The sequence below is a fragment of the Pempheris klunzingeri genome, chromosome 10, assembly GCF_042242105.1.
Source record: "Pempheris klunzingeri isolate RE-2024b chromosome 10, fPemKlu1.hap1, whole genome shotgun sequence".
Taxonomy (NCBI): Eukaryota; Metazoa; Chordata; class Actinopteri; order Acropomatiformes; family Pempheridae; genus Pempheris; species Pempheris klunzingeri.
The window spans coordinates 15319694-15343088 of NC_092021.1; the positions used below are offsets into that span (position 1 = coordinate 15319694).

At 41.0% G+C, this 23395-nt stretch overlaps 3 protein-coding genes across 3 annotated transcripts; 2 read left to right on the top strand and 1 right to left on the bottom strand.

Annotated features, from left to right (window-relative positions):
• Window positions 1–1137: 1137 nt before the first annotated feature.
• On the top strand, window positions 1138–13820 carry pfkla (phosphofructokinase, liver a). The gene is made up of 22 exons (XM_070837702.1): window positions 1138–1231; window positions 3793–3866; window positions 4290–4367; window positions 5039–5228; window positions 6282–6447; window positions 7049–7093; window positions 7186–7294; window positions 7475–7570; window positions 7798–7890; window positions 8045–8170; window positions 8270–8334; window positions 8536–8599; window positions 8686–8832; window positions 9045–9115; window positions 9787–9874; window positions 9991–10143; window positions 11387–11551; window positions 11648–11709; window positions 12397–12508; window positions 12638–12737; window positions 12826–12931; window positions 13019–13820. Exons 1-22 carry the CDS (start codon window positions 1147–1149, stop codon window positions 13164–13166), a joined length of 2343 nt encoding a protein of 780 aa, XP_070693803.1. The 5' UTR covers window positions 1138–1146; the 3' UTR covers window positions 13167–13820.
• Window positions 13821–14110: 290 nt separating this feature from the next.
• LOC139208642 (protein SIX6OS1) lies at window positions 14111–17333 on the bottom strand (the record flags this gene model as incomplete). Its single annotated transcript, XM_070838366.1, has 13 exons — window positions 14111–14238; window positions 14320–14347; window positions 14427–14456; window positions 14540–14681; window positions 14766–14971; window positions 15740–15824; window positions 15907–15995; window positions 16150–16261; window positions 16359–16392; window positions 16485–16681; window positions 16770–16859; window positions 16986–17112; window positions 17273–17333. Coding segments are annotated over 13 exons (1329 nt in total), but the record flags the coding sequence as incomplete, so codon positions are not given.
• A 1712-nt stretch (window positions 17334–19045) lies between these two features.
• Window positions 19046–20674, top strand: tmem169b (transmembrane protein 169b). Its single transcript, XM_070837703.1, has 2 exons — window positions 19046–19355; window positions 20037–20674. The coding sequence occupies exons 1-2, from the start codon at window positions 19082–19084 to the stop codon at window positions 20672–20674; spliced, it is 912 nt and encodes a 303-aa protein (XP_070693804.1). The 5' UTR covers window positions 19046–19081.
• The last annotated feature ends 2721 nt before the right edge of the window (window positions 20675–23395 follow it).

The window sequence follows — 23395 nt, forward strand, 5'->3', positions numbered from 1 at the left end:
TCAGAGCAAACAACTGCATGGAATAAATGCTGATGTACTGTACCCAACACGCTGTTGTCTGCCTCCTCTGTGACACAACAGAGTCCCGTTGACTTTCATCACAATCTATAATAAGTTATAGATTTATTGGCTTGTAGAAACTAATTCTGCGTATATTTCATGTGTATTAATAGAAGCTAAGATGTGTATTTTCTGCATTATGGGCTATCCATTTATTTATTTCACTGTTGTATTTTATGTAATTTGTTTCTGCTCACATTAAGTTTTGTACCAAAGGCTTTTGCAAGAAATGTTATTATTGAAGAACACTAAATTCCTTCATTTTAACACCAGAGACACTTAAAAATACTGATTCTACAACTACGTGTAAACAGCTCGTCCATATTTCCAAAAACATTACTGGTGACAAGACTGAAAACTAAAGCCCCGATATGAAATGAAACATTGAAATTTAAGTTTAAGCTTATCTAAATTTAAATAGTTTTTAAACAGAACTTTGGGTTGGGGCTATTGGTTTAGTATTTTTATTTTCTCACCAGCTTGAGCATGCAGTAACTGGTAAAGGATTTGAAATGAAAATGAAATTACTAAATTAGCCAGTAAATGTATTAAAGTCTTCAGGTTATGTTGCCGCCCCTCAGTAGCTAAAACACTAAAAAATATAGGCGCAAAATACAGCACTTTTCTGGACACATGTATATATTTATTTATCACAGTCAGTAAAACTAAAAGTAAAGAAATAATAAAAAACAACAACCAATGTTTCTTCTGGTGTGATTATTTGCGCAATGAAACCTGTTGAAATTAGTTCGTGCTGTACGTGCTGCCGTTGAAGTCTCTTCCTGTATATATTTCAGGACTCGCCGAGCGGGCGGGGTTAACATTATAATAAGTGCTGATTGCTGTACAGAGTTCAGCCGGGCGGTGCGGTGTCCTAAAACCAACAGCCGTCTAATGAGGGGGGCGGAGTCAGAGTCCGGAGGGGAGTGCCTGCTGTGCGACTCCTTAAGGGTTAACCTGCCGCAAACAAGGAAGCGACATCTGGACTAACCCGGACTCACCAAACCACTTTCTTTACCTGGCTACCGGACATTTTGTTAAAAACATTTTCCCCCAGTTTGGTTGTTGTGAGTCAAACCGGCCAAGATGTCTTCGGTGGACCTGGAGAGGCTGAAGATGACCGGGGCTGGACGGGCCATAGCGGTGCTGACCAGCGGTGGAGATGCACAAGGTGACTCAAAACAGCGCCGAAGTTTGCGTTATATCGCAGTTAGTCGCCCTTAAGTACCCTCAGGTATAAACTAAGTCTCTGTGCTAAGTGTTAACATTAAAGGGAGGAAATGCCAGTTTTTCTACGGAGAGTTTGTACGAACTGTCCCTGACAGTGGGATCCTGTTCAGGGGTCAAAGGTCGTGCATACATACAGTACAGTACTACTGACCTCTTTTATACAGTCCCTAAAGTTATACTGCATGTACCTGGAAAGTAACTCAGTACTCTAATCAAGCACTGCCCTTAAGTACAATTTGAGGTACTTGTACTTCACTTGATTGTTTCAATTTTCTGCTACTTTCTACTTCTATTCCACTTCAACTCAGAGGCAAATTACTAGTATTATTTACTCCAGTACACCACAGCTATTCATCAGCTTTAGTTACTGGTTAGTTTGCTGGTTCAAATTAAGAGTAGAGAACATAATAAGATTGGACTTTATACTTATTGGGGGTGGAGTGGAGGTGGAGGGGTTTACAAGTCATCTAAACTAGCCCCACCTTTACAAGCTGTTTACAACATTAAAGTGATCTACACATCGTTGCATCAATAATTATGATCCAGTAATAGAGTAGAAGCAGTGGTGGAAGAAGTACTCAGATCCTTTACTTGTGTACTTTTTCCTTAAGTGGGATTTTTCATGCAGGACTTTTACTTATTATTTTTGCACATTGCTGTATTGGTTAGTTAAAGTGATGAAAATACAGAGATTCAAAAATGCTCCATGACGAGTAAAAGTCCTGCGTGAAAAATCCTACTTAAATAAAAGTACATAAGTGAATGCATACTTCAAGTAAAAGTACTAGTTTGGTCCTTCTTGCTGAAACGTTCAGTGAAACAAATCTCCATTTGGTGGAGCTGTTAACAAATCATAGACAGCTGAAATGTGACCCTGACTGTCAATAGTCACAGTACTTTATTCAACAATGCGCTGTATTTTAAAAGCTTGTTATGCGATCCATTTTGTCAAATCTTCATCTGAAAAGTAACGACATCTGTCATATAAATGTAGTGGAGTAAAAAATACAATATTTCATTCTGAAATGTAGTGAAGTATAATGCCGGACTCGGTACGTCCCCACACCACGATTTTATTTATGGACTTCTCCTCGGCTTTTAACACTGTTAACACGAACATTTTATTGCACCAGCTTGTGGAGCAGGTTCATCCTGCATTGGTTTTATGGACTAAGAGCTTCCTGCAGGACAGGCCACAGCAAGTTCTGGTCAACGGTTTTAAATCTAACAAACTGTTTTTAAAGACTGGGCTCCCCCAAGGCTGGGTTTTATCTCCTATCCTCTTCTCTATCTATACCAACAACATTTCCTGCAGCAGCGAAGGAATTACCCTTTTTAAATATGCCAACGATATGGCTTTAGTGGCCCATATGAAAGACAGCAATACACTGTCTGACTACCATCAGGCAGTCAACATCCTGATCAGCAGTTTTAAGGAAAGCTCCCTTGAGCTCAACATCGATAAAACTAAGGAAGTGTGCTGTGGGAGCAGAGGAACAGCGGACTCAAAACAGTCCCCACTCTTTCAGCCCCTCAACATCAATGGCCAGCTGGTGGAACAAGGTTGTGTCATTCAAATACCTGGAGATTGACACAGCCATATCTTTGAATACACATGCGGACTCCATCTACAGAAAAGCTCAGAAGCTCCAGTCCTTCAACATCAATACAGACATTCTAATCACGTTTTACAAATCACTGATAGAATCTGTACTCACCTTCAACATAGTATCCTGGTACAATTCACTCACAACCAAAAATAAAACAAAACTGTCCTGCATCATAAAACAGGCTGGGAAAATAATTGGATCCCCCCAGACCCCCCCTCACAGAACTTTACACCCAGGCAGTTACCAGGAAAGCCAGCACCATCACACAGGACCCCACCCACCCTCTGCACCAATCCTTCCAACTGTTACCATCAGGTCGCCGCTATAAAGTCCCACTTTCCCGGAAAAACATATACAAAAAAATCTTTTATTCCCACTGCTATCTATCTATCTATCTATCTATCTATCTATCTATCTATCTATCTATCTATCTATCTATCTATCTATCTGTCTGTCTGTCTGTCTGTCTGTCTGTCTGTCTGTCTATCTATCAAAATTAAAAAATATCAAAATTGTACTTAAGCACAGAACTTGAGTAAATGTACTTTGTTACTTTCCACCACTGAGTACAATACATTATACTTTTGGTACTTCAAGTATATTTTGATGCTGATACTGAAGTGAAATCTTCAGTGCATGGGAATTTCTAAAACTGTGGTATTGCTACACTTACTGCAGTATTACTCCCTCCACCGCTCACACTCTGTTCATGTAACTCTTGCCGAGGACTGTGATTATACTGTGCCCAATACTTGCCCAATATGAGATAACGAAGTCATATCCACCGTAGTGCTTGATTTCCTCATGCAGGGCGATGGTGCAACAGCTTGTGTGTAATGACTTGAGGGGCAGAGGTGAATCTCATATTTCTGTGCAAATGTCCTTGACTCAGGGATGAACGCTGCTGTCCGAGCTGTGACCAGAATGGGCATCTATGTGGGGGCCAAGGTCTATCTAATTTACGAGGTAGATAAGCTGTTTCAGTCTGCTTGCATTAATATGACTATAAACACACACACGAGTTATGTCGTCATTATTGATTGACCTGTCCGCATTGTTCTAGTCATTAGCATACAATTAGGAAATGTCAGGGTTTGTACAAAGCCCAATATTTTCAGGGTTTGGAATATGTCTGAATTCAAATATATTTCTCAAAAAAATGGCTTAATTTTCAGCGTAATGTGGTAGTTAATCAACACAATCAATCACCAAAAATCCTTTAATATTTGAAATGAGACGATTGTCGTCATATTTTTTTAGATTTTATGATAAAAACATACAATCAAAAGCTGGTAAAATAAACAGTGTGGCAGTATATATACATTGATTGCTGTGGTAATAAAGGAATTTCGTAACTTTATTTTTTATTTATTTATTATTTATTTTCAGGGATACCAGGGCCTGGTGGACGGGGGGGACAACATCAAACTGGCACACTGGCACAGTGTGACCAACATCATCCAACTGGTAGGTTAAAATATCATCATCATCATCATCACAGCAGCATTAGAGGTGAAGCTAGTGTGTTAATGGGAATCAGGTGTCTCAGTAACAAGCTCTGCTACAAGAGCTACGGCGTCATTCATTTTATTATTTACACCGGTGCTTCTCCGGCTCACACATGCGGAAATCTCTTCCGTCAAAAGGCCTATTGTGCCTTTGTTATATCACGATTTAGGATTTGTGTTGTTTCTTTCTGGTCTTAAATATCTCTCCTTTTCTTCTCTGTCTCTTTTATAATAGTCTTTGATAAGGAGTTTCATTGTTTCATCCGTCTCCTCTCTTCCCGCCTGCCTAACACTGGTTTTAATCTGGTAAGGGGCCTTGCTGCATGTGCTTTAAACACTATGAGTAGAAGAAGCAGCAAGTTGCACTATTCAAAAGAAAATTGTCTACAGTCCCACTATTCTTTTTTCTCCTTCTTGTTTAACCTACATCATAGTATCTTCAGTGCACATTTGGCATCAAAATAAATCACAAATATACCCTGAGGTGACTAGTTGTGATCATCCGTCTTGGAAATCTGCTTTATCTTAACAACCATCAGGAGCCAAAGCAAAAAGAAATATTATTTAGCATATTTTTAACTTTGTCCTGTTTGTCTTGATTTGGTTTGTGACTTGCTACATGACTTGCAGGGTGGGACTGTGATCGGCAGCGCCCGGTGCAAGACCTTTACAACTCGCGAGGGAAGGCTCGCCGCCGCCTTCAACCTGGTGAAGAAAGGCATCACCAACCTGTGTGTGTGCGGTGGAGACGGCAGCCTCACCGGAGCCAACATCTTTCGCTCTGAGTGGAGCAGTCTGCTGGCTGAGCTCGTACAGAAAGGTGACGCGCTCTCAACATGTCACTGAGTCCTAACAATAGTTTACCCTCATCGTGTACTCACACTGCATGTTGGAAACATCTGGGCGAATTAAATTTCATCCCGTGGTTCAATCAGTCCTTTAAATGACAACGGCAGTAATTTTAAATGTGGGCTCTAATTTTACATGTTTTGGGTTGTAAATGACTGTTAGGTACAAAGTTGTTTTATTTTTTACTGAAAGGATCCCTACAGAGATGGATGTTTAACCAGAAATAGCCATTATATCACTCAGTTCCAGTCTCCAGTGACAGAAACAGTAATTTTACACAGGAGTTGCCGGCCTACCGCTGTCTCGATTAGTTAGTTAGTGTGTGTTATTGTGTGACTTTGATGTTTTAAAAGGTTGGCTTGGATGCAACAAAATATTTGTGTAACACACAATGTTTTGACTTTTTAACTTGCTTTTTCACTGTTTGTTTTTAACTGTGTGTTGTACGGTGTCCTTGAGTGCCTTGAAAGGCGCCTATAAATAAAATGTATTATTATTATTATTATAACACAAACAAATTAACTGAGCACGGCTGCAGTAGACCAGCCACTCCTGTGCTCTGCAAGGTAAAATTGCTGTTTTTGTCAACTGCATCTTGGAGGGCTTGGATGGCGCAATACCATGACTACTTTTGGTAGAAAAATAGTCTCTCTGTAGGGCTCCTTTCTGTAATGCTGTCAGACACTTCAAAAACAATCTGAGCCTGTCAGTGGCAAAAATAAGCACTTTTCTTGTAAGTTCTTTGAGTGGGCGCCACTGCCCTAAAAGATAACACAATCTGCAGAATCATTTGCAACGTGTTCCTGTGTACTTAAAGGCATCATTACATTGTCCTAGGTTATGGGCTTGTGAGGACTGTGTACACTGTATATGGGACTGAATATAGACAATTAAAGAGCTGTACCATCCACAAATTTGCCGTTCACATTTGCGAATCACTCTGTAGCTTATTCTGTAATAATCTGATTGTTATATTGTTTTGCTTCGGCGTATATAATAACTATGTGTGTTTGTGCTACTTCAGGAAGGATCACGGACACTCTGGCCAAGCAGCACGATCACCTGAACATCGTGGGTCTTGTGGGCTCCATCGACAACGACTTCTGCGGCACTGACATGACCATCGGAGCTGACTCTGCGCTGCACCGCATCATGGAGATAATCGATGCTATCATGACCACCGCACAAAGGTCAGACACGGTTTGATACTGAGCAGTGGCAGCACCGAAGCAGCTGGTGTTCAGTCAAAGCAATAATTAGCCTTCCCTCGCCCCACTGAAGTGCAGCACTGATTCAGGTCTTTGAGATGGAGCCAGGTAAAGCTCTGTAAAGATGTGGGCACAAGCGGTCTGTGTTTTCCTGCTGCTTGGCCAGCCTTCGTCACATTTGGTCCAGCCCACATTCCAGTTTCTTCTTCTTCTGGGGCGGTCGCGTTAACCCCTGCCGCGTCTGGTCCCGCTGGCGGTGTTGAGATGCAGTGAACAGCAATGATCAAGTTCGCTGCTCTTAATCCAAACCCTGTGCCTCAGTTCCAGTACCTATGAGTGACGTAGGCAGTACGTGTTTTCCACATGCACTCCCAATACCATGGCGACAGCATAGTGGAATGATTCATTCTTAATGGCGTGCAGTTTAGTTATAACCCAAATCCACCATTCAACTCCGGCACATAGTGCTCTTGCCCAGACTTGTTCATTTGGATCTCGGCATGTTTGTACAATCTGAAAATTCTCTGTTTGTATGTTCACACAGATGCTTGTTTCAATATAACTGTTGTTTACCTCCCTACAGCCATCAGCGCACTTTTGTTCTGGAAGTCATGGGACGACACTGTGGGTGAGTAACACACGGGCCCATTTTGCTATCCTTTCTACTTTGCCACTGAATGAAACAAATTATTTTGCTGTTGCTCTGTGCTACTGCTCTAGATATCTGGCCTTGGTGTCAGCACTGGCGTCTGGGGCAGACTGGCTCTTCATACCAGAGGATCCTCCTCAGGAGGGCTGGGAGGACCGATTGTGTGCCCGTCTAGAGGCGGTATGACACAAAAACTCTATATGAGCTCCAGGCACATAAACATATATGTTATCACTGGAGAGGTTAGACATGCTCTTTGGTCTTTCAGGAATAAAGCAGGCTGAATATCTAGTCTTAAAATACAGTATTTAGATGCAGGATTGTGTTTATTGGCTAAAATGTATGTATCTGTACCTCCAGAGCCGCATAAAGGGGTCAAGACTCAACATTATAATCATCGCAGAAGGAGCCATCGACATGAATGGCAAACCCATCTCCTCAACTTATGTAAAAGATGTAAGTTTAAGGAAGTATCATTCACATGTTTCACAAGCAAAGGTAGAAAGCGGTGTGGTTCAGAGTTCAAATGTCTGTAGTGAACGAAGGCCTTAAAAGCCTGAAACTAAGATTTGAAGCTACTCAAATGTTTGTGAAGGACTTTTCTCTCTTAGTCTCTCTGCTGTGTAAGCCTGCTAAATGACAAACCCATACTGACGCCGAAGCTCTTCCATGTGTGTTTGAAGCTGGTGGTAAAGAGGCAGGGTTATGATACCAGAGTGACAGTGCTCGGCCATGTTCAGCGAGGAGGAACTCCCTCTGCGTTTGACAGAATACTGGTGAGCCAGACAACATGCTGATTTTACTTTTACTACACTGTGGGTGTCATCTTCCATATAACCAATACATTACTGATGAGGAGGAGGTGATGCTGTCCATCGTTCATCATCAGTGCATCTAAACGCACACGGATGGACTCGCTTGTGTTTTCAGAGCAGTAAGTTGGGCGTGGAGGCGGTGGTGGCTCTGATGGAGGCCTCTCCCGACACCCCGGCCTGTGTCATCGGCCTGTCGGGTAACCACGCAGTTCGTCTGCCTCTAATGGAGTGTGTGGAGCTGGTGAGTCACCCTCCTCTCTTATGTGTAATTGATCTTAATGGACATATTCACAATCTGTGGGAGGCGGCTGTATTTTTCAGCTGTACCATCATTTTTTAGACTAAGTTGGTGCAGACGGCCATGAATGAGAAGAGGTTTGATGAGGTCGTCAAACTCCGTGGCGGGTGAGAGCTGAGATTTGTTTTTCATGTATATTAAATAGTTCTGATATTTCATTATATTCACAATGCAAAAACAGCCTTCACTTATGTCAAATTTCCAAAAACGTTGGAGTGTAAGTGCATCATCATTCTATCATGCACACAGTTTCAGTTTGCTGTTGTTTTTTTCAGTGCAAGTCAAAGCAAAAAATGATTTTCTTGCAGGAGTTTTGAGAACAACTGGAGCATCTACAGGCTTCTTGCCTTCCAGAAGCCTGCCCAGTTTAAGGTGAGCCTCTCACTAACATAACACGTGTAAAATCACAAAACTTAAACTCAAGTATGCTTATTAATGCCTGACTCATGTTTCCTTAGAGCAATTTCTCCGTGGCCATTCTGAACGTGGGAGCTCCGGCTGCTGGGATGAACGCTGCGGTGAGGTCTGCTGTGAGGGTAGCGCTCGCTCACGGACACAAGGTCTACGCTGTCAGCGACGGCTTTCAAGGACTTGCAAGGGGAGCGGTGAGAAATTTTTTTTTCAAATAATGTCTTGGTATCTCAAAATAATGAGTAATTTTGTCAAAATTAGAAACTTTCTCAAAATAATGACGTGATAACCCAAAAATACTAAGAAACTTAAAATAACGACTTGGTTTTTACCACATTGCCAGTCAATTTTAACAACGAGTAACCTGTATGAGACTGAGAGGAAACTGTCACCTGTCTGTCTGCAGGTCTCTGAGATGGAATGGCACAATGTGGCAGGATGGACGGGCCAAGGGGGCTCACTGCTGGGGACAAAACGGTGAGCAACAGGACACTGATGTCTCCGTAATATGAACATATATAAGTAGAGAATGCTCCAACAGTTGTATTTCCATGAAGTGTGGGGACTAGACGGAGACAGATTTTTTTAGAAGCCAAAATTGATGGAGGACAGACCATTTATACTGTGTTAAGGATCCCTGTCGTATCGCTTGGTGAATTCAGGGCAATGTGGAAAATCAATCAACAGGTCTGTGTTACAGTCAGTTGTTTGTTTTTTTTTAAATCATTTTTGGATCAATGTGATGAAGTACTTTGACTTCTCGGGTATCTCAGGTATAATTTGCTAAAACAGTCAATACAGAGATGTCACTTCCATGAAATTCATTTTCATAAAAGTCACAATCACAATATATGTTAATATTTACTTTCTTTCCTTTTTTATATACCTAATTATCAACGATGTGGTTGAGAATTTTATCAATATTGCCCAGACCTAGCAGAGGCTGAAACATCCTGGTGTTTATTCATTAGTATCTGTATACTTCCAAAAACACTTCCCATAATGCAACTCAGTATTGTCTTTAGAAGATCTTCCCACCCACATTTTTCAAACATGAGCCACAGGAGAAATGATTGAAAAACTGTTTTGAGGCTAAAGGTAAAATTAGTGGGATGCCTCTTTTAAGTGCTTTTTAATTTCTGTTTCAGAACTCTTCCAGACAAACACATGGAGAATATTGTGGAAACCATCGTCAAGTTCAACATCTCAGCTCTGCTTGTGATTGGAGGGTTTGAGGTAGAGTATGAGATACAGTCTTTCAAAGAACCAGAGCTGAATTACTTGAATAATAATTTATAGTGTTAATGTTACATCAAAGAGATTTTCATTGTAATTCTTGGTGACTTTCAAAGGGATACCATGGTGTGCTGCAGCTGTTTGAAGCCCGGAGTCGCTATGATGAGCTCTGCATCCCCATGTGCGTTATCCCTGCTACCATCAGCAACAACGTCCCTGGAACTGACTTCAGCCTGGGAGCAGACACCGCTGTCAACGCTGCCATGGAGGTAATGCTGAGCAGATGGGAAATTAACAGTGTGACTTTGATGTTTCAGAATTAATATGAACAGAGACCGAACTAAGCCCGAAACCATTACACACATCTAATACGAGCTGTGCAGTGGTGTGGTGGTGCGCTGAGAAGTGGATATGTGCTGGTAATATGGAGCCTTACTGTGGTGACAAACATCAGGGTAATAGTGCACCAAAGCTCATCTGGATCTGAATATTTCTGGTTAGAAAAACACCACTGAAAGTAGGGCTCCCGTTTTCATATGTAAAGGCTTCTCTGACTCTGATACTTATGTATTGGTTATGTTAGACTGAAGAGTTGCTTAATAATAATAATAATTATCATTATTATTATTATTGTAACACATTTGAAATGAGATGTTACACTAGACAGCACAATAATGAGGGACTGCTGGGGCAGAACTGTAAGAAAACAGTGTTTTAGTCTGGTCCAAAGATTGTAATGATGGATAAGTTTGAGCTAAAGTTAAGAGAAACTATGGTATGTAGCACATTTAGTGAGATGCTTTGTAACTGTTGGACAAGGAGAGGAGCAGTTAGCAACACGCTGCACTCTCTTTACTTTACACTTTCTTTCGGACGAATATGCAAGGAAAAGGAGAACTCGACAACAGGGGAAAATGAAAAAAAACGTACTTGTAAATTAGATAAATGTTCACAGTGGAAAACATGACTACCAGATACAGAGCTGGAGAAAATGAGTGATAAATGACGTGCATCAGAGGGGATTTAGAAATGGGTGTATACAAAGCCGACTGAAAGGTAGACAAGTACATACACCACACCGTATACCCTGTACCACACCACTGAAGCTATATTTCTAAGATATAAATTGAACTACTTTGTAAAAACAGGGATTGCAGTGAGTGTTTAGAGCTTCGGTTTTTATCTTTAAACTGTAAGAAGAGGTTGATAGAGACAGGCAGCATTCCAGTTCAGCCCTGTACTTCTATACTAAGCATCACACCTGGAAAAAGCACATAAACACACCAGTAGTCCTTCCTCTGAGGGGCAATGTTCTTTTTTAAAGCTGCCTCTTTGTGGTCTGTCTCCTGCTCTTTCTGGAAGCTCTCGGCTCCAAACTTGTATACAGTGTAAATTAGATTAGATTTAATTAGGAGGAAGTTAAAGTTGGCTCTCCCCACTCCCAGACTTTAGACTTTAGGCCTTCACTTGCCTCTATCTCCTTTCACACTGCCATTTCGATTTCCTCCACAGGGCTGCGATAAGATCAAGCAGTCTGCCACTGGGACCAAGAGACGAGTGTTTGTGGTGGAGACGATGGGCGGATACTGTGGCTATCTGGCAACCAGCACTGGTATAGCCGTGGGTGCTGACGCAGCCTACATCTTTGAAGACCCCTTCAACATCCACGACCTGAAGGTAAGGCCAAAGAAGAACCTCTGCTGTTTGCTTTTCTTTTGTCCATAATGTGCACGGCTTTCTCTTTATTTAATTATCTGTCTGGCTCTTTGACAGACCAATGTGGACCATTTAACTGAAAAGATGAAGAAGGACATCCAGCGGGGTCTTGTACTAAGGTAAATCACACTCAGCATTACACAGATGCACTGCTGATGAAAAAAGTGTGCATCGTTTCATCAACCTTCAATCTATGTTTGTGCTGCGATCATGTTCTCTATTATGGGTGTGCATAATGCTGTGTAAGTACTGTTTATCTCCATTGCTACAAAACAAGGACAGCCAAGCTAGCAGCTCTGTGAGGCTGTAGGCAGGCAAGAGTCTAAGCTAAATGCTAACATGCTGATGTTCAGCAGGTAATATTCACCATCTTAGTTTAGCGCGTTAGCATGTTGTCATTAGGGAAACACAAAGTACTTCTGAGGATGATGGGAAAGTTTTTAGTTTGCAGGTATTTGGTAATAAACCATAAAGTGGCTATTCTCACTGGATTATGGTGCTGCATGATGTGTCTGAGGACCACTTAAGTCCAACACCATTGTTGCTGTTGCTTCTTAAAATGAATCAAATTAATTTAATGGCAGCTGATCGAAAAGTTGGTGAGATATTTCAGTCAGGATCAAAGCTGCGGACTGACCGACTGAAGGACATGGTTATCGCAAAAAAACATATAAACTATTTGACCTCAATAAAAAAAAATTAAAAGAACATACTGTACAGCATGTTTGGAACATGTCCTGCTGTGTATATAAAACATTGTTGATTTAGTCTTTCCTTCGTTCATTGTTTTCATTCTGTCATGACAGGAATGAAAAATGCCATGAAAACTACACAACAGATTTCATCCACAGGCTGTATTCATCAGAGGGGAAGGGCATCTTTGACTGCAGAGTCAATGTGCTGGGACACCTTCAGCAGGTATGGAGCCATACAGGATCCACCGACTCTAATAAAACACAGCTTGATATCAGTTACAGTGATACTCATATACTGTAAGGACACAGGGTTGCAGCTTATTTATACTCAGCTTGTGTGTTTGTGCTTTAGGGAGGAGCACCTTCTCCCTTTGATAGAAACTTTGGCACTAAATTGGGTGTGAGGGCTATCCAGTGGATTTCAGACAGATTGACTGAAAACTTCCGACAAGGTAGAGTGGCACAGTAGTTAACATAAATAAATTGCTGGGAAACTCACAAACCATAGCCATGTTGATTACACTGCTTTTTCCTCACCAGGCCGCGTGTTCACCAACTCACCAAATACAGCGTGTGTGCTCGGCCTCAACAGGAAGGTCATCTCATTCGTCCCCATGACCGAACTGAAGGCTGTGACTGATTTTGAGTAAGAAAATTCACTGTTTTTGTTAAATAAGAAGTGTTCGTTATTAGTCAGTCTTGATATTATGGGCCTTGTGCCTCTGTTTTTCAGGCACCGGATGCCTAAGTTCCAGTGGTGGTATAATCTTCGGCCAATGCTAAAAATGTTGGCCAAGTATCAAACCAGCTTCTGTGAATATGTCCCAGGAGAGATGGAACATGTGACTCGGCGCTCCATCAGCATCGACTCCGGGTTCTAGGCCATCTAAAACTACAGCACACCCCCTCACACTTTTTAACCCTTATCTGTCCATCCTACACACACACACACACACACACACACACACACACACACACACACACAATAGTTTTCAATCTGCTGCTGTGCATATTTCCAAGACTGAAGACTTAAGAAGCCAGCTTCGATCTCAGTCCTTTGTCAGTGTCATAGCAGCTACAGTATATTAAATAATGTCGAAATGTGGTTCAAGTATTCATTTAATGAATGAGGAATTCAACACAGAGCAGACTGTCCTACTTTAACAAACAACCAAGCCTTTGTACCGTCAAATCACTGCATTAAAAAGGAAGCCAGGCGTGCCGTGAAGCTAAAATTGTATTCATTTACTACTGAATATTTTATATAAAGCAGATTTTGTGCAGTGTGATACAAGTGGTTCCCTTCAGAAATCACACACTAGGGGAAATATTGACTTAACTGAGATGAATACTGAGCCAATGATCTGATCAGGAGCCTTAAGTAACAGAAGTGTATATATTCATGTTGTAACATGTTTTATTAGCTAAACACGATAGCTATTATAGTTTTGGAGCCTCTATAATTTGCACAAATAATTAAGTTCATGCAGTTCATTACTTTGTAATAATAACTACTGTACTTCCAATAGAGAAGTCTGTGTTGGGTATTCTTTTGATATTAATGCTACATCTTCAATAAAATATTATTCAACATCAATAATGTTATTGAGATATATTCATAGCAGAGGCAATGTCTATTGAAATAAGATATTAAGTTAAACAGACAAATACATACCAACCATTTAACAGAACAACAAGCGACAAACTTCACTTATTTTCCATTGACCCACCAAATGAGAACATTACCAAAGAGAATCAGTAACAAACTGGTCTTACAAACAACAGCTCAGCTTCTAACATGTTTCTCTTTTGTAACTTTTATAACTCAAAAGTTAAATGAAAATGGAAACTCATCCTGGTTGTTGTCTTTTTTAGCTGTCTGAGGGCTCTTTGAGGTAAAGACAAACTGGAAGTCTTCACTTTGCTCTGATTGGCCAAACAGGAACTCAGGGCCTGTAAAATCATATACATACCAAGCAGGTCCAAGCAGGTAACACACACCACAGAAGTAGAGAGATTTGAGCTGATACTTACAGCTTGGAGACTTTGATTCTGTGGTTTTCTAAAAAGAGATGAACAGTTTTTGTTGTTGTTGTAGTTACACCATGAAATTAAGAGGGGTTACAGTATAAATGCAGTACCTTCTCATCGAAGAAAGTGAAAGACGGGTCCTGTAAAAAGAAACTTGGAGGTAATTAAAAAAACTGAGACAGTAATTCTGTCAAATCACTTATTTCTATCGCTCACCCCTCACCTCATCCTGTGATGAGCCCGCGTCAAATCCAAATCCAAATCCAGAGAAGGTTGGGGTGCCAGCATTAGAGTTCAGAGAGAACAGGAAAGCTGGAGAATTGGTATTTGAGGTCCCTTGATGTGGGGAGCTGCCAGGGCTAAAGCTGAAATTTCAACATGAAAACATAATTCTCAGAGGCTGTCCTGACAGTGAATCAAAGCATTGGACAACTCGGTCAAACCCTTACGTAAATGGGAACGTTGGGGTTGAGGGCACAGCTTTCACCGTTGTTGGGGAGGATAGAGGGTTTGTTTCTTGAGATGATGACTGAGGAAAAGCAGTGAGTCCTTTGTTGTCCTCTTGGCCTGGGGCTTGCTCCTCCTCTATAACTACTCTTTCCTCCTTCTCCTCCTCCACTGCCTCCTCTGTGTCTGAAACAGCGGACGGCTGTTCCTGTGCAGAAAACACACCCTGTATGAACACATTTCCAAGACTGGAAACTTTATAAACTACTAAAACTAAATGAATGTAAAAAACAATATTCTCTCTAACATGTCTTCACAGACACAATGTAATCAATCAGGAAATACTTTGGGATCTTGCTGTGAAGCATGTTATTGGCTGTGCTACTTTGGCAGAATTAAGTTCTCAATCATAAAATCTTTCGATTGTCGTCAGTAAACTAGGATTATTTTTGCAAAGATCTTAATTTTTCAGATATATTTCAGAGAGCCATAAAAGAGTACTCAAATGATTAGTATTTTAGTTCTGTAAAGTTAAGGGACTTGTGTGACAAATTGAAAATATATAATATATATGATCGATAAGACTGAAACCAATAAACTTTTAGTGCCTAATTATTGGATAGGGACTACATGTCCCATAATGCAACTTGATAGTATGTTTCACTAGATGTAGTTAATGTCCATGTCTCTCACACAAAGAGTTTGTTGTGCAGGTTTGTCGTTAAAAACTGGTCCAGCTAAATAGTACTCCTCATAACAAGTGAACTGGTGTTAACATGATCCTTTCACCTCCACTGCTTTTGAGTTTGATACAGTAAACTAGACTCTGTGGTGCAGATCTCAAAACCAGTACCTGAAAAATACAGTACACTAATCGAGATACCAGCAGCACTAAGAGGCAGCGGGTTTTAGGTAAACTTAGTAAAGGGGCCATTTTAAGGTCATTGTAGGTGTAATAGATAAACATTATCAAGACCTGGTCATCTGGTCCAGTTTTCTTGTGCTGCTCCTCAGTGTGCATCATGTCTGGCCATCTTTGTTCTGAAGAGATAAATATTCTGCTGATGGGGTTTGATGTAACATGAACATCCAAACATGGCAGGTGGTGTTTTCAGGTAGCATTAACTAAAATATGAATCCGACTTTCCTCCTCTTACCATCTTCTTCTGGGAAGGGGCTGCAGGCGGTTGGATCCAGGACCCTTTGTTCCTCATGAATTTCTTCAGCATTTGCTTCGACAGATTTATGTCCATTCTGTAAGATCTGTTTGAGTTTATCATAGTGGTTAATGGTTAAACAGGACTGGCTTCTACTTTTATATTTCGTATTGGCTGGAATATCGTCAGCTTTACGATGCCATTAAGATTGATTGATGTATCCGAGTACCTTTGTCTGGCTGAGATGAAGAGAGGAGATGTCAATGGAAGAATCACTGTCCTCTTCTATCTGAGGACCTAATGGTTTTTCTGCTTCTGTTATGGGCTGCTGGCTAAAAACACTAGGAAGAAAAGTGGACCCAATCAGAGAAAAACAGAGCTTTACTGAAATCTATGTCAATGTTCTCTGTGTCATCTATTAGATTCACTGAAAGATACCTGACCGTTAGATTCTCAGTGGAAGAAGAATTGACTGCTGGACCTGGTCAGACAGAAATTGAATTAATTGCGTCTAGACTTGGAAATATTTCAGCTCTGCCAGAAGAAGTTGTGATGATATAAAACATTTATTACCAGTGAGATGGTCCACTTCCTTCTGTTTCACTGTTATTTGATAATCACAAGCCTTGATCCTAGACTCAATTTCCTCTTTTTCAGCCTGCAGTGTGAAGAGCTTCTGAGCAAGAGGATTTTGGCAGTAATATTCTTTATGTGACTGGAATATCTTCCAGTAGCTTGCAATTCTCTCCTCATAGACTTCCCTTGTTGGGTTAGAAAGGAAGAACAATTCAGCTTTTTTTATTATTGCTCACAAAAAATGTATTAAACACCACAGATGACTGAACCCACATGTCCTGGTTGTAGCTGGCTTTTCTGCTCTCCAGTTCCTCTTTCAGAGTTTGCTTATACTGAAGAAGCAGGCTGTTAGTCGCCTTCATACTAAAGTTACATGGATGACAAGCAGTAACATATGAGTATCCGTACTACACTGCACTTCTTAAGTTACATATCATATATCACTGTGATCCATCGAGGTTTGGCCCATGTTATACCTAGTCATCATACCTTTTAGCATTTGCTTTGTTGTGTATCACAGTGCTCTGCTTCACCCTGATTTCCTCTTCAAGTGCCCTGGTGTTTCTGTGGATCGTATCTATGTAAGATCTCCACTCAGCGATGTCAGCTCTGCAAACTGTTGATGAAAATGTGAATTTCAATGCATAGAATCTATGGTTAACTACTTGCTTGATAGCCTGACAGGCTATTATAGAAACTTCTTTTATTTGTATATATTTATATAAGTAATGTTACCACTGTAATGTTAGGTTAAAAAGGATAGCTGTTTGGCATACCTTTAATTTGTTCGTTGATTTCATTCTTCTTTTGGGAAAGCTCCCGAATTTGAAGAGCTAACAAACAACAAAATTAAATTAAAAAACCACAAAACCACAAGAATACAAAAGAACTATTATCTATTTTGGTAATAGTAGTAACTATTAGTTGTATAACTTGAATTAGCTTAGGTTAGCTGGTTGGCTAACTGACACCAAAGCTAGCTTGCAATTAAGTTAGCCAAGCAGCTAAAGTTTGCTAAACCTTTGGCAATATCAACCAAGCAAACTTCAAATGACAAAACTAAAACTATTAAACAACAGTGCACTCAATGACTGAGCTCACCACACTGAAAGAGGAGGCTGTCAACACTGCTGAATGAATACAGGTCGTTCATTTTTACACCAGCCTAACATTAGCAGACATTAGCCACACTAGCTAGTTAGCTGCTTCCTAACCGTCAAGCTGTTACTGTTGTCATGTCAACGGTTTAGCGACACGTGATCACATTGAATCTTTCAACATAAAACAATTTAATTTTAAACGTTTTTATTTTCTAGTTATATAATATAAGTAGTTGTGCTAATCACAGTAGGTGATATCATCCTAGAAAAAGTAGGCAAGACAAAAAAAGAAAAGAAAAAAACCTTACTGACTTAATATATTAACATATTCAAGCTGTAATAATTACTATTAATTTAACTCTAAACAAAACACATGACACCAGGAGCCCATATAAGTAGAAAAAATTAAAAATATCCACATTAAAAATATCCACGTCTGTATATGATTTTTACAGTGTATTAGTATGTGTTTATTTTATTTTTAGTTGGCATGTGTTGGTGATTAATTCGTCGCATTCCCTGGGACAAATGTGTTTTTAATAGACATTTTTGTGTCGGTGCTCACATGACGACAGAGAGGACTGAGGGTGGCGGAGGATTGGTGAGACAGAGGTTGGAGGGGCGGGTTTACGGCTATTCTGGAAATCATTTTACGTAGCGCATCTGTACGGGCTAAAAAACACACTCACACACCAGTGATGTGATGTGATGTGATGTGAGGGCTCAGCCGAAACCTGTGATTTATCCCCACACGGCTCAGTTTTCTCCTCCCGGTCTGAAGGTAAGGCTGCATTTTGATTAGCAGGGCTAGTTTGGAGTGCATGTTGTTCGCCGGCTGCAGACAAAAGAGCGGACATGGGTGGGATTTAAATGGGAGGGGATCAGCTGTGTGAAGAATGGCTTGCATTGTCGATTTCACCCCCCTCTCGTCTAATCATGCATATTTTTGTCAAACCACTACTGAATTGTGCAGTTTTTCTGTCATTGTGTCTAGAAATAAAAGAGGTAGGATGGTGTTAGTGCACTGAGTACGCTGGAGCACCGCTGAGCTGTCATGCAAAACAGAGACCACCCTTTCTTTTCTAAAAAAAAAAACATATCCATCATGCTTTATTTGTCGTCTATCTAGAGCAATTTAGTCTGCCGGCTCAGATGCCCAATGCTATTAGATCAATAGTGATGTGACATTTGATTTTATCAGTCATCATGTCAGAAAAGGCGCCTGTGCAGAATCTAGGCCACATTCACTGTACATAGAGGATTAAATTAAAGCAAACCTGCCTTGTAATGACTCCCCCCTCTATTTCTCTCTCTATTTGTGCCTGTGTGTGTGCTTTTGTCCCTTTGCTTTCAGCCGTAAATCTTCCTCAGACTAAGATCTTTAACACAATGGGCGGACATAGCTCAGGACTTCACTATTAGTCTCCATAAATAACCAGCCAGAGTAGCCCAGGAGTAAAAGAGTTTACTGGATCAGGTGAGAGCATGGCACAGGTAGAGGAGCCTCAGACCGAAGGAGAGGGCAGCCCCCAGATGATCTCCTTAAGATCAGACGTATCAGGGAACCATGTGGATGAAGGAGAAGTGGGACCCGCCATGAGGAGGAAGAGGAGGAAGAAGAAAGACCCGCGTCCAGAGTCCATTATTGTTTACCGCTCTGACATGGAGAGGACGCCTGGAGAGGACCAAGGCACTGAGGAGGGAGCAGAGAGGAGCACAGAGGAGGGAGCCAAGTTCCTCTGCACCCCTACAGGAGAAGGTTAGTGTGGTGTCTGGTTCTGCTAAAATCATGATCAATCATCGATTGTACTGAAGGAACAGCTCAGTTATATGCAATTAACCCCATGCAAATAGACTGTATGAACTAAACTAAAGGAGTTAGTATGGGGTCATATGAGTGATAAAATACTTTCACAAAAGAACCACATTTCTGTATTAAAGTTCAATGGACAGAAAAAATGTGATTTGAAGTCTGCTGCTCCTTCTCACAGGCTTCCAGCATCCAACTCTAATCGAGTGCTTAGCACCCAAACAAGGGGATACAAAAGGAAGGGAGCCTTATTTTTTGTTGTTTGTCATATAGGTAATGCCAAAAATGAAAGGTGATCGAGCCTTTGAAGTGGTGGCTCCGACATTAAGGAACAGCCTTCCTGTAGACATTCGATCTGCAGTCTCGGTTGATGCTTTTAAAAAGCAGCTGAAAACACATTTATTCTTTTTCTCGCCTCCTGCTGTCTCGTATTTATGGGTTATGAGTGGTGTGTTTTAGATCTGTTCCTTCTTTTATGGCTGATTGTTGTTTCTTTTGCTGTTTTTATGATCTTATTTATGGTTTTTCTCATATACATTTTGTTTTTCTTTTACTCCTGCGAAGCACTTTGTGACTTTGCTCTGTGAAAAGTGCTAAACTAAATAAACTTTACTTACGTTAATGTCTCAGCAGGAGGAGGCTGGAGCCTTCCTCCAGACAGCCGCTATGTGACCCTGACAGGCACCATCACTCGAGGGAAGAAGAAGGGTCAGGTGGTGGACATTCACCTCACTTTGACGGAGAAGGAGCTCAGGGATCTGGCCAAGTCAAAGGAGCGCCTTAATGCAGAGTGCGAGGCCGGGGAAGGCTCCAAACGCACCTGTAGCCTAGGCGTGTGCCAGGGACCACATGTCGTCCTCTGGAGCCTCTCCTGCGTCCCCGTGGTTTTCCTCCTCTCCTTCATCACCTCCTTCTACTACGGCACTCTCACCTGGTACAACGTCTTCCTGGTGTACAATGAGGAGCGGACGTTCTGGCACAAGATCACAATATGCCCCTTCCTCATCATCTTCTACCCCATGCTGATCATGCCCATGGCGCTGTCTCTGGCTCTGTACTCCGCTGTGGTGCAGGTGTCGTGGGCCTTCGGCGAGTGGTGGCAGGTCGTGAGAGACCTGGAGAAAGGCTTCTGCGGCTGGGCCTGTGGGAAGCTGGGACTGGAGGACTGCTCCCCCTATAGCATAGTAGAGCTGCTGGACTCTGACACGGTTTGTGACACTCTGCAGAGCAAGGCCCCCAGCGAACTCGCCCAGACATCATCGGTGTGAAGTGGGAGGAGGGGGACCCTGATGAACAGGAAGTTCAAGTCGGTTACAGGAAAGTATTTGAAAGCTGCTTCGCTATACTTTTCTGTAAACGACAACCAAATCAAAATCAAACACTGCCTGAATCGTCCTGAAATGCTGGACTATTACTTTTAAATTTCTTAAAACTATATTGGAGATCTCCATAAATCCTCTGAGCATGAGAGTGATGAAGTTGGGTCACTTTTTACTTGTAGGTAGTAGAAATCACTTAATTCTCTCACAGACCTCTGGATACATGTGGGCTTTGGTGGCTCCTGTAGTAGATAAACTGGCTGTGGACACCGATACCTGCATTGCTGGAGGCCTGGAGGTTAAAACAATTCTTACTTCACCTGTAAATATCTGTAATTAAATGTATGTGATCACTGTGCTGTGTGCTGACATCAAAAACGGCATTCCTTTCGATGGCAACGCCGTCTTGTATGTGAAGTCAACATAATCTCTGAAGTTTGAAGAAAGGCTGGATCACCAACTGGGAAAAGTGGACACCTGCCCAAAGGGCCGCAGACACAGGTTCACCAGGGGTCGGGTACTATGTGGAAATATGATCAAGATTCATTCGATGGGGAATATTCACCACTGAGCACAATATTGACTAGAACAATAAACACCTTAAGATGGGCAGTTTCCTGTGACGGGGTTTGGTGTCTAGTGTCATCTGGCGTTTAGATTTTTCCTGATGTCAACAAATCCCGTGAATAGACCAAAACCAACAATGTGTTAGTGTGTCATAAAATTCAGACTTCTCTATCCTGTCTGTGGCTTATTGGTTCCTACTGAAAAAGTTAATCTTTCAGTTTAAATTCAGTTTTATTGACAATAGTTAAAATATAGAACATTAGTGTCTTTTAATACTTGTGTTAATCTAGGTGATATTGTGCTTACATGGTGCATGTTCCTTAAAAAGACATGTGTGTCATCAAGAAATGCTCCAGAAAATGAGTGCTCGTTGGTTTTTGGGCATCTGGGATGATTATGATTAAGCTGCCATGTCGTGTACGTGAGAGCGACAGAGTAAACTAACAATGTACACAGAGAGGGGGGGGGGAATCAATAGTGGCCCATTTTTTTTACCCAGTGACCCCCTAGTAGGTAAATCCAGTCATGATTTGAAGCCATAGTCAGGACAAGCTGACAAATCAGACATTTCTTTGGTGAATTTCTGTTTTTTCATTGTCATGTTTTCATATGTTTGAAGCGCCATCAAGGCAGACATTTGTGATTTCACTCTTTCTTACTCTGTACTCGTGTTGTCTTCATAATGTTGGTCCACACATGAGTAAAATTAAGTTGTCATTTTTCCATCTGCAGATTCCTGTTAAATTTTGACACAGTCATGTTTTTTTTAATGCTGATTTAATTTATTTAAATATTTAAGTCTAGTGCACTTGCTGAAAATGTCGTAGCTAGGTGTTTCATACTCTGGCACTTTGAAGTAAATGTATTTCACACAGTTATCTGAGTTAACTGAGTGAAATGCACAGTGGATGTGGTTGGTTTAAGTAGACCAGATGGTTTAGATATTTCATTCAAATGTTTAGGATTGGACCTGGCTGGGTATAAAGTAATACCATTTTATTTGAATACAGATAAAGACATGGATCGGTTATTGGGGAATTGAGTCTTCCACATTACATGTTGTGAAATCACAGGATGCAAAATTACACAAATGAAATAAAATGTTACGTCATTACATCAAAACTATGTGCTGTTTATTTTAAAATCTACATTGTGGAGGAGAAAACAACATTTCTACATGTTGTAGAGTAATGTATGGCAGGTCACTGTTCCCTGTGTGGTTTATACGGTCTCTTAGGAAAAACAAGTCAGCCTATATCCCTGCATGGTGCACACAGGTGCAGATGGCTCTGTGAGATCTGATTATTGGCACCCTGTTGTTACATTGAGGTGTTTACTGAAGGAAATCCATATGCCCCAATGCCTAATACAGTATGTTAGAGAAAAGCACCATCAGGGTCAACACAGACTCATTTACTGATTTATTTAACTAAAACCACAGAATATGGTCTATAGGTCCAAACCACAGAAATGAGCCTGGATGGTAAGTTTTCTGGAAATTTTACAGAATATTTTTTGTGGAACAGCATTTATACCTTCATGTAGGGAAATTAAACTTAAAGAACATACCATTAAAACAAAACAAAATAGAGTATGAAAAATCCAATTAAACTTTTGGGGATTTTTGAGTTTTTATTTTGTGTTTTTTTTTATTTTTATTATTAATCTGTGTTTATCTATACATGCATCAATTTATTTTATTACTCTTATTTGTGGATCATTCTTTTTAATTTGACCTCAATATGTCTGAAATTGAATAAAATGAGCTACCAGTCTACATGCAGCAGAGCGCAGAGCACCCTCATCCAGGGTCTCACTCTGTGCACAGTGACATAAGAAACGCTGGAGGGCGTTTGACCTACATCTGATTATTTTGCCTTTTCATCGCACTGACTCGTATCAAGCTGAATAACACCACATTGCCACAGCTCGGTGGCTGTCTAAGGTGACTGACCGTGGATGTTTTAAGAGACTAGCCCACAGTAACACATCGTGTGAAGCTCCCTGCCTGAAATAACCGAGGAACCAACATCACCGGAACATCGGTGTTTTTGTCCCCGTTGGTCTCAGTTTCTCTCCGGAACCACAACAGTGTTGCACGCA

Bases quoted from the DNA above. Each gene is read 5' to 3' on its own strand.
- pfkla (XM_070837702.1), top strand. From the start codon at position 1,147: ATGTCTTCGGTGGACCTGGAGAGGCTGAAGATGACCGGGGCTGGACGG. The intron at 7,891-8,044 runs GTGAGCCAGACA...TTGTGTTTTCAG, and splicing joins CTGCGTTTGACAGAATACTG to AGCAGTAAGTTGGGCGTGGA. The intron at 8,171-8,269 runs GTGAGTCACCCT...ATCATTTTTTAG, and splicing joins TAATGGAGTGTGTGGAGCTG to ACTAAGTTGGTGCAGACGGC.
- tmem169b (XM_070837703.1), top strand. From the start codon at position 19,082: ATGGCACAGGTAGAGGAGCCTCAGACCGAAGGAGAGGGCAGCCCCCAG. The intron at 19,356-20,036 runs GTTAGTGTGGTG...TTAATGTCTCAG, and splicing joins CTGCACCCCTACAGGAGAAG to CAGGAGGAGGCTGGAGCCTT.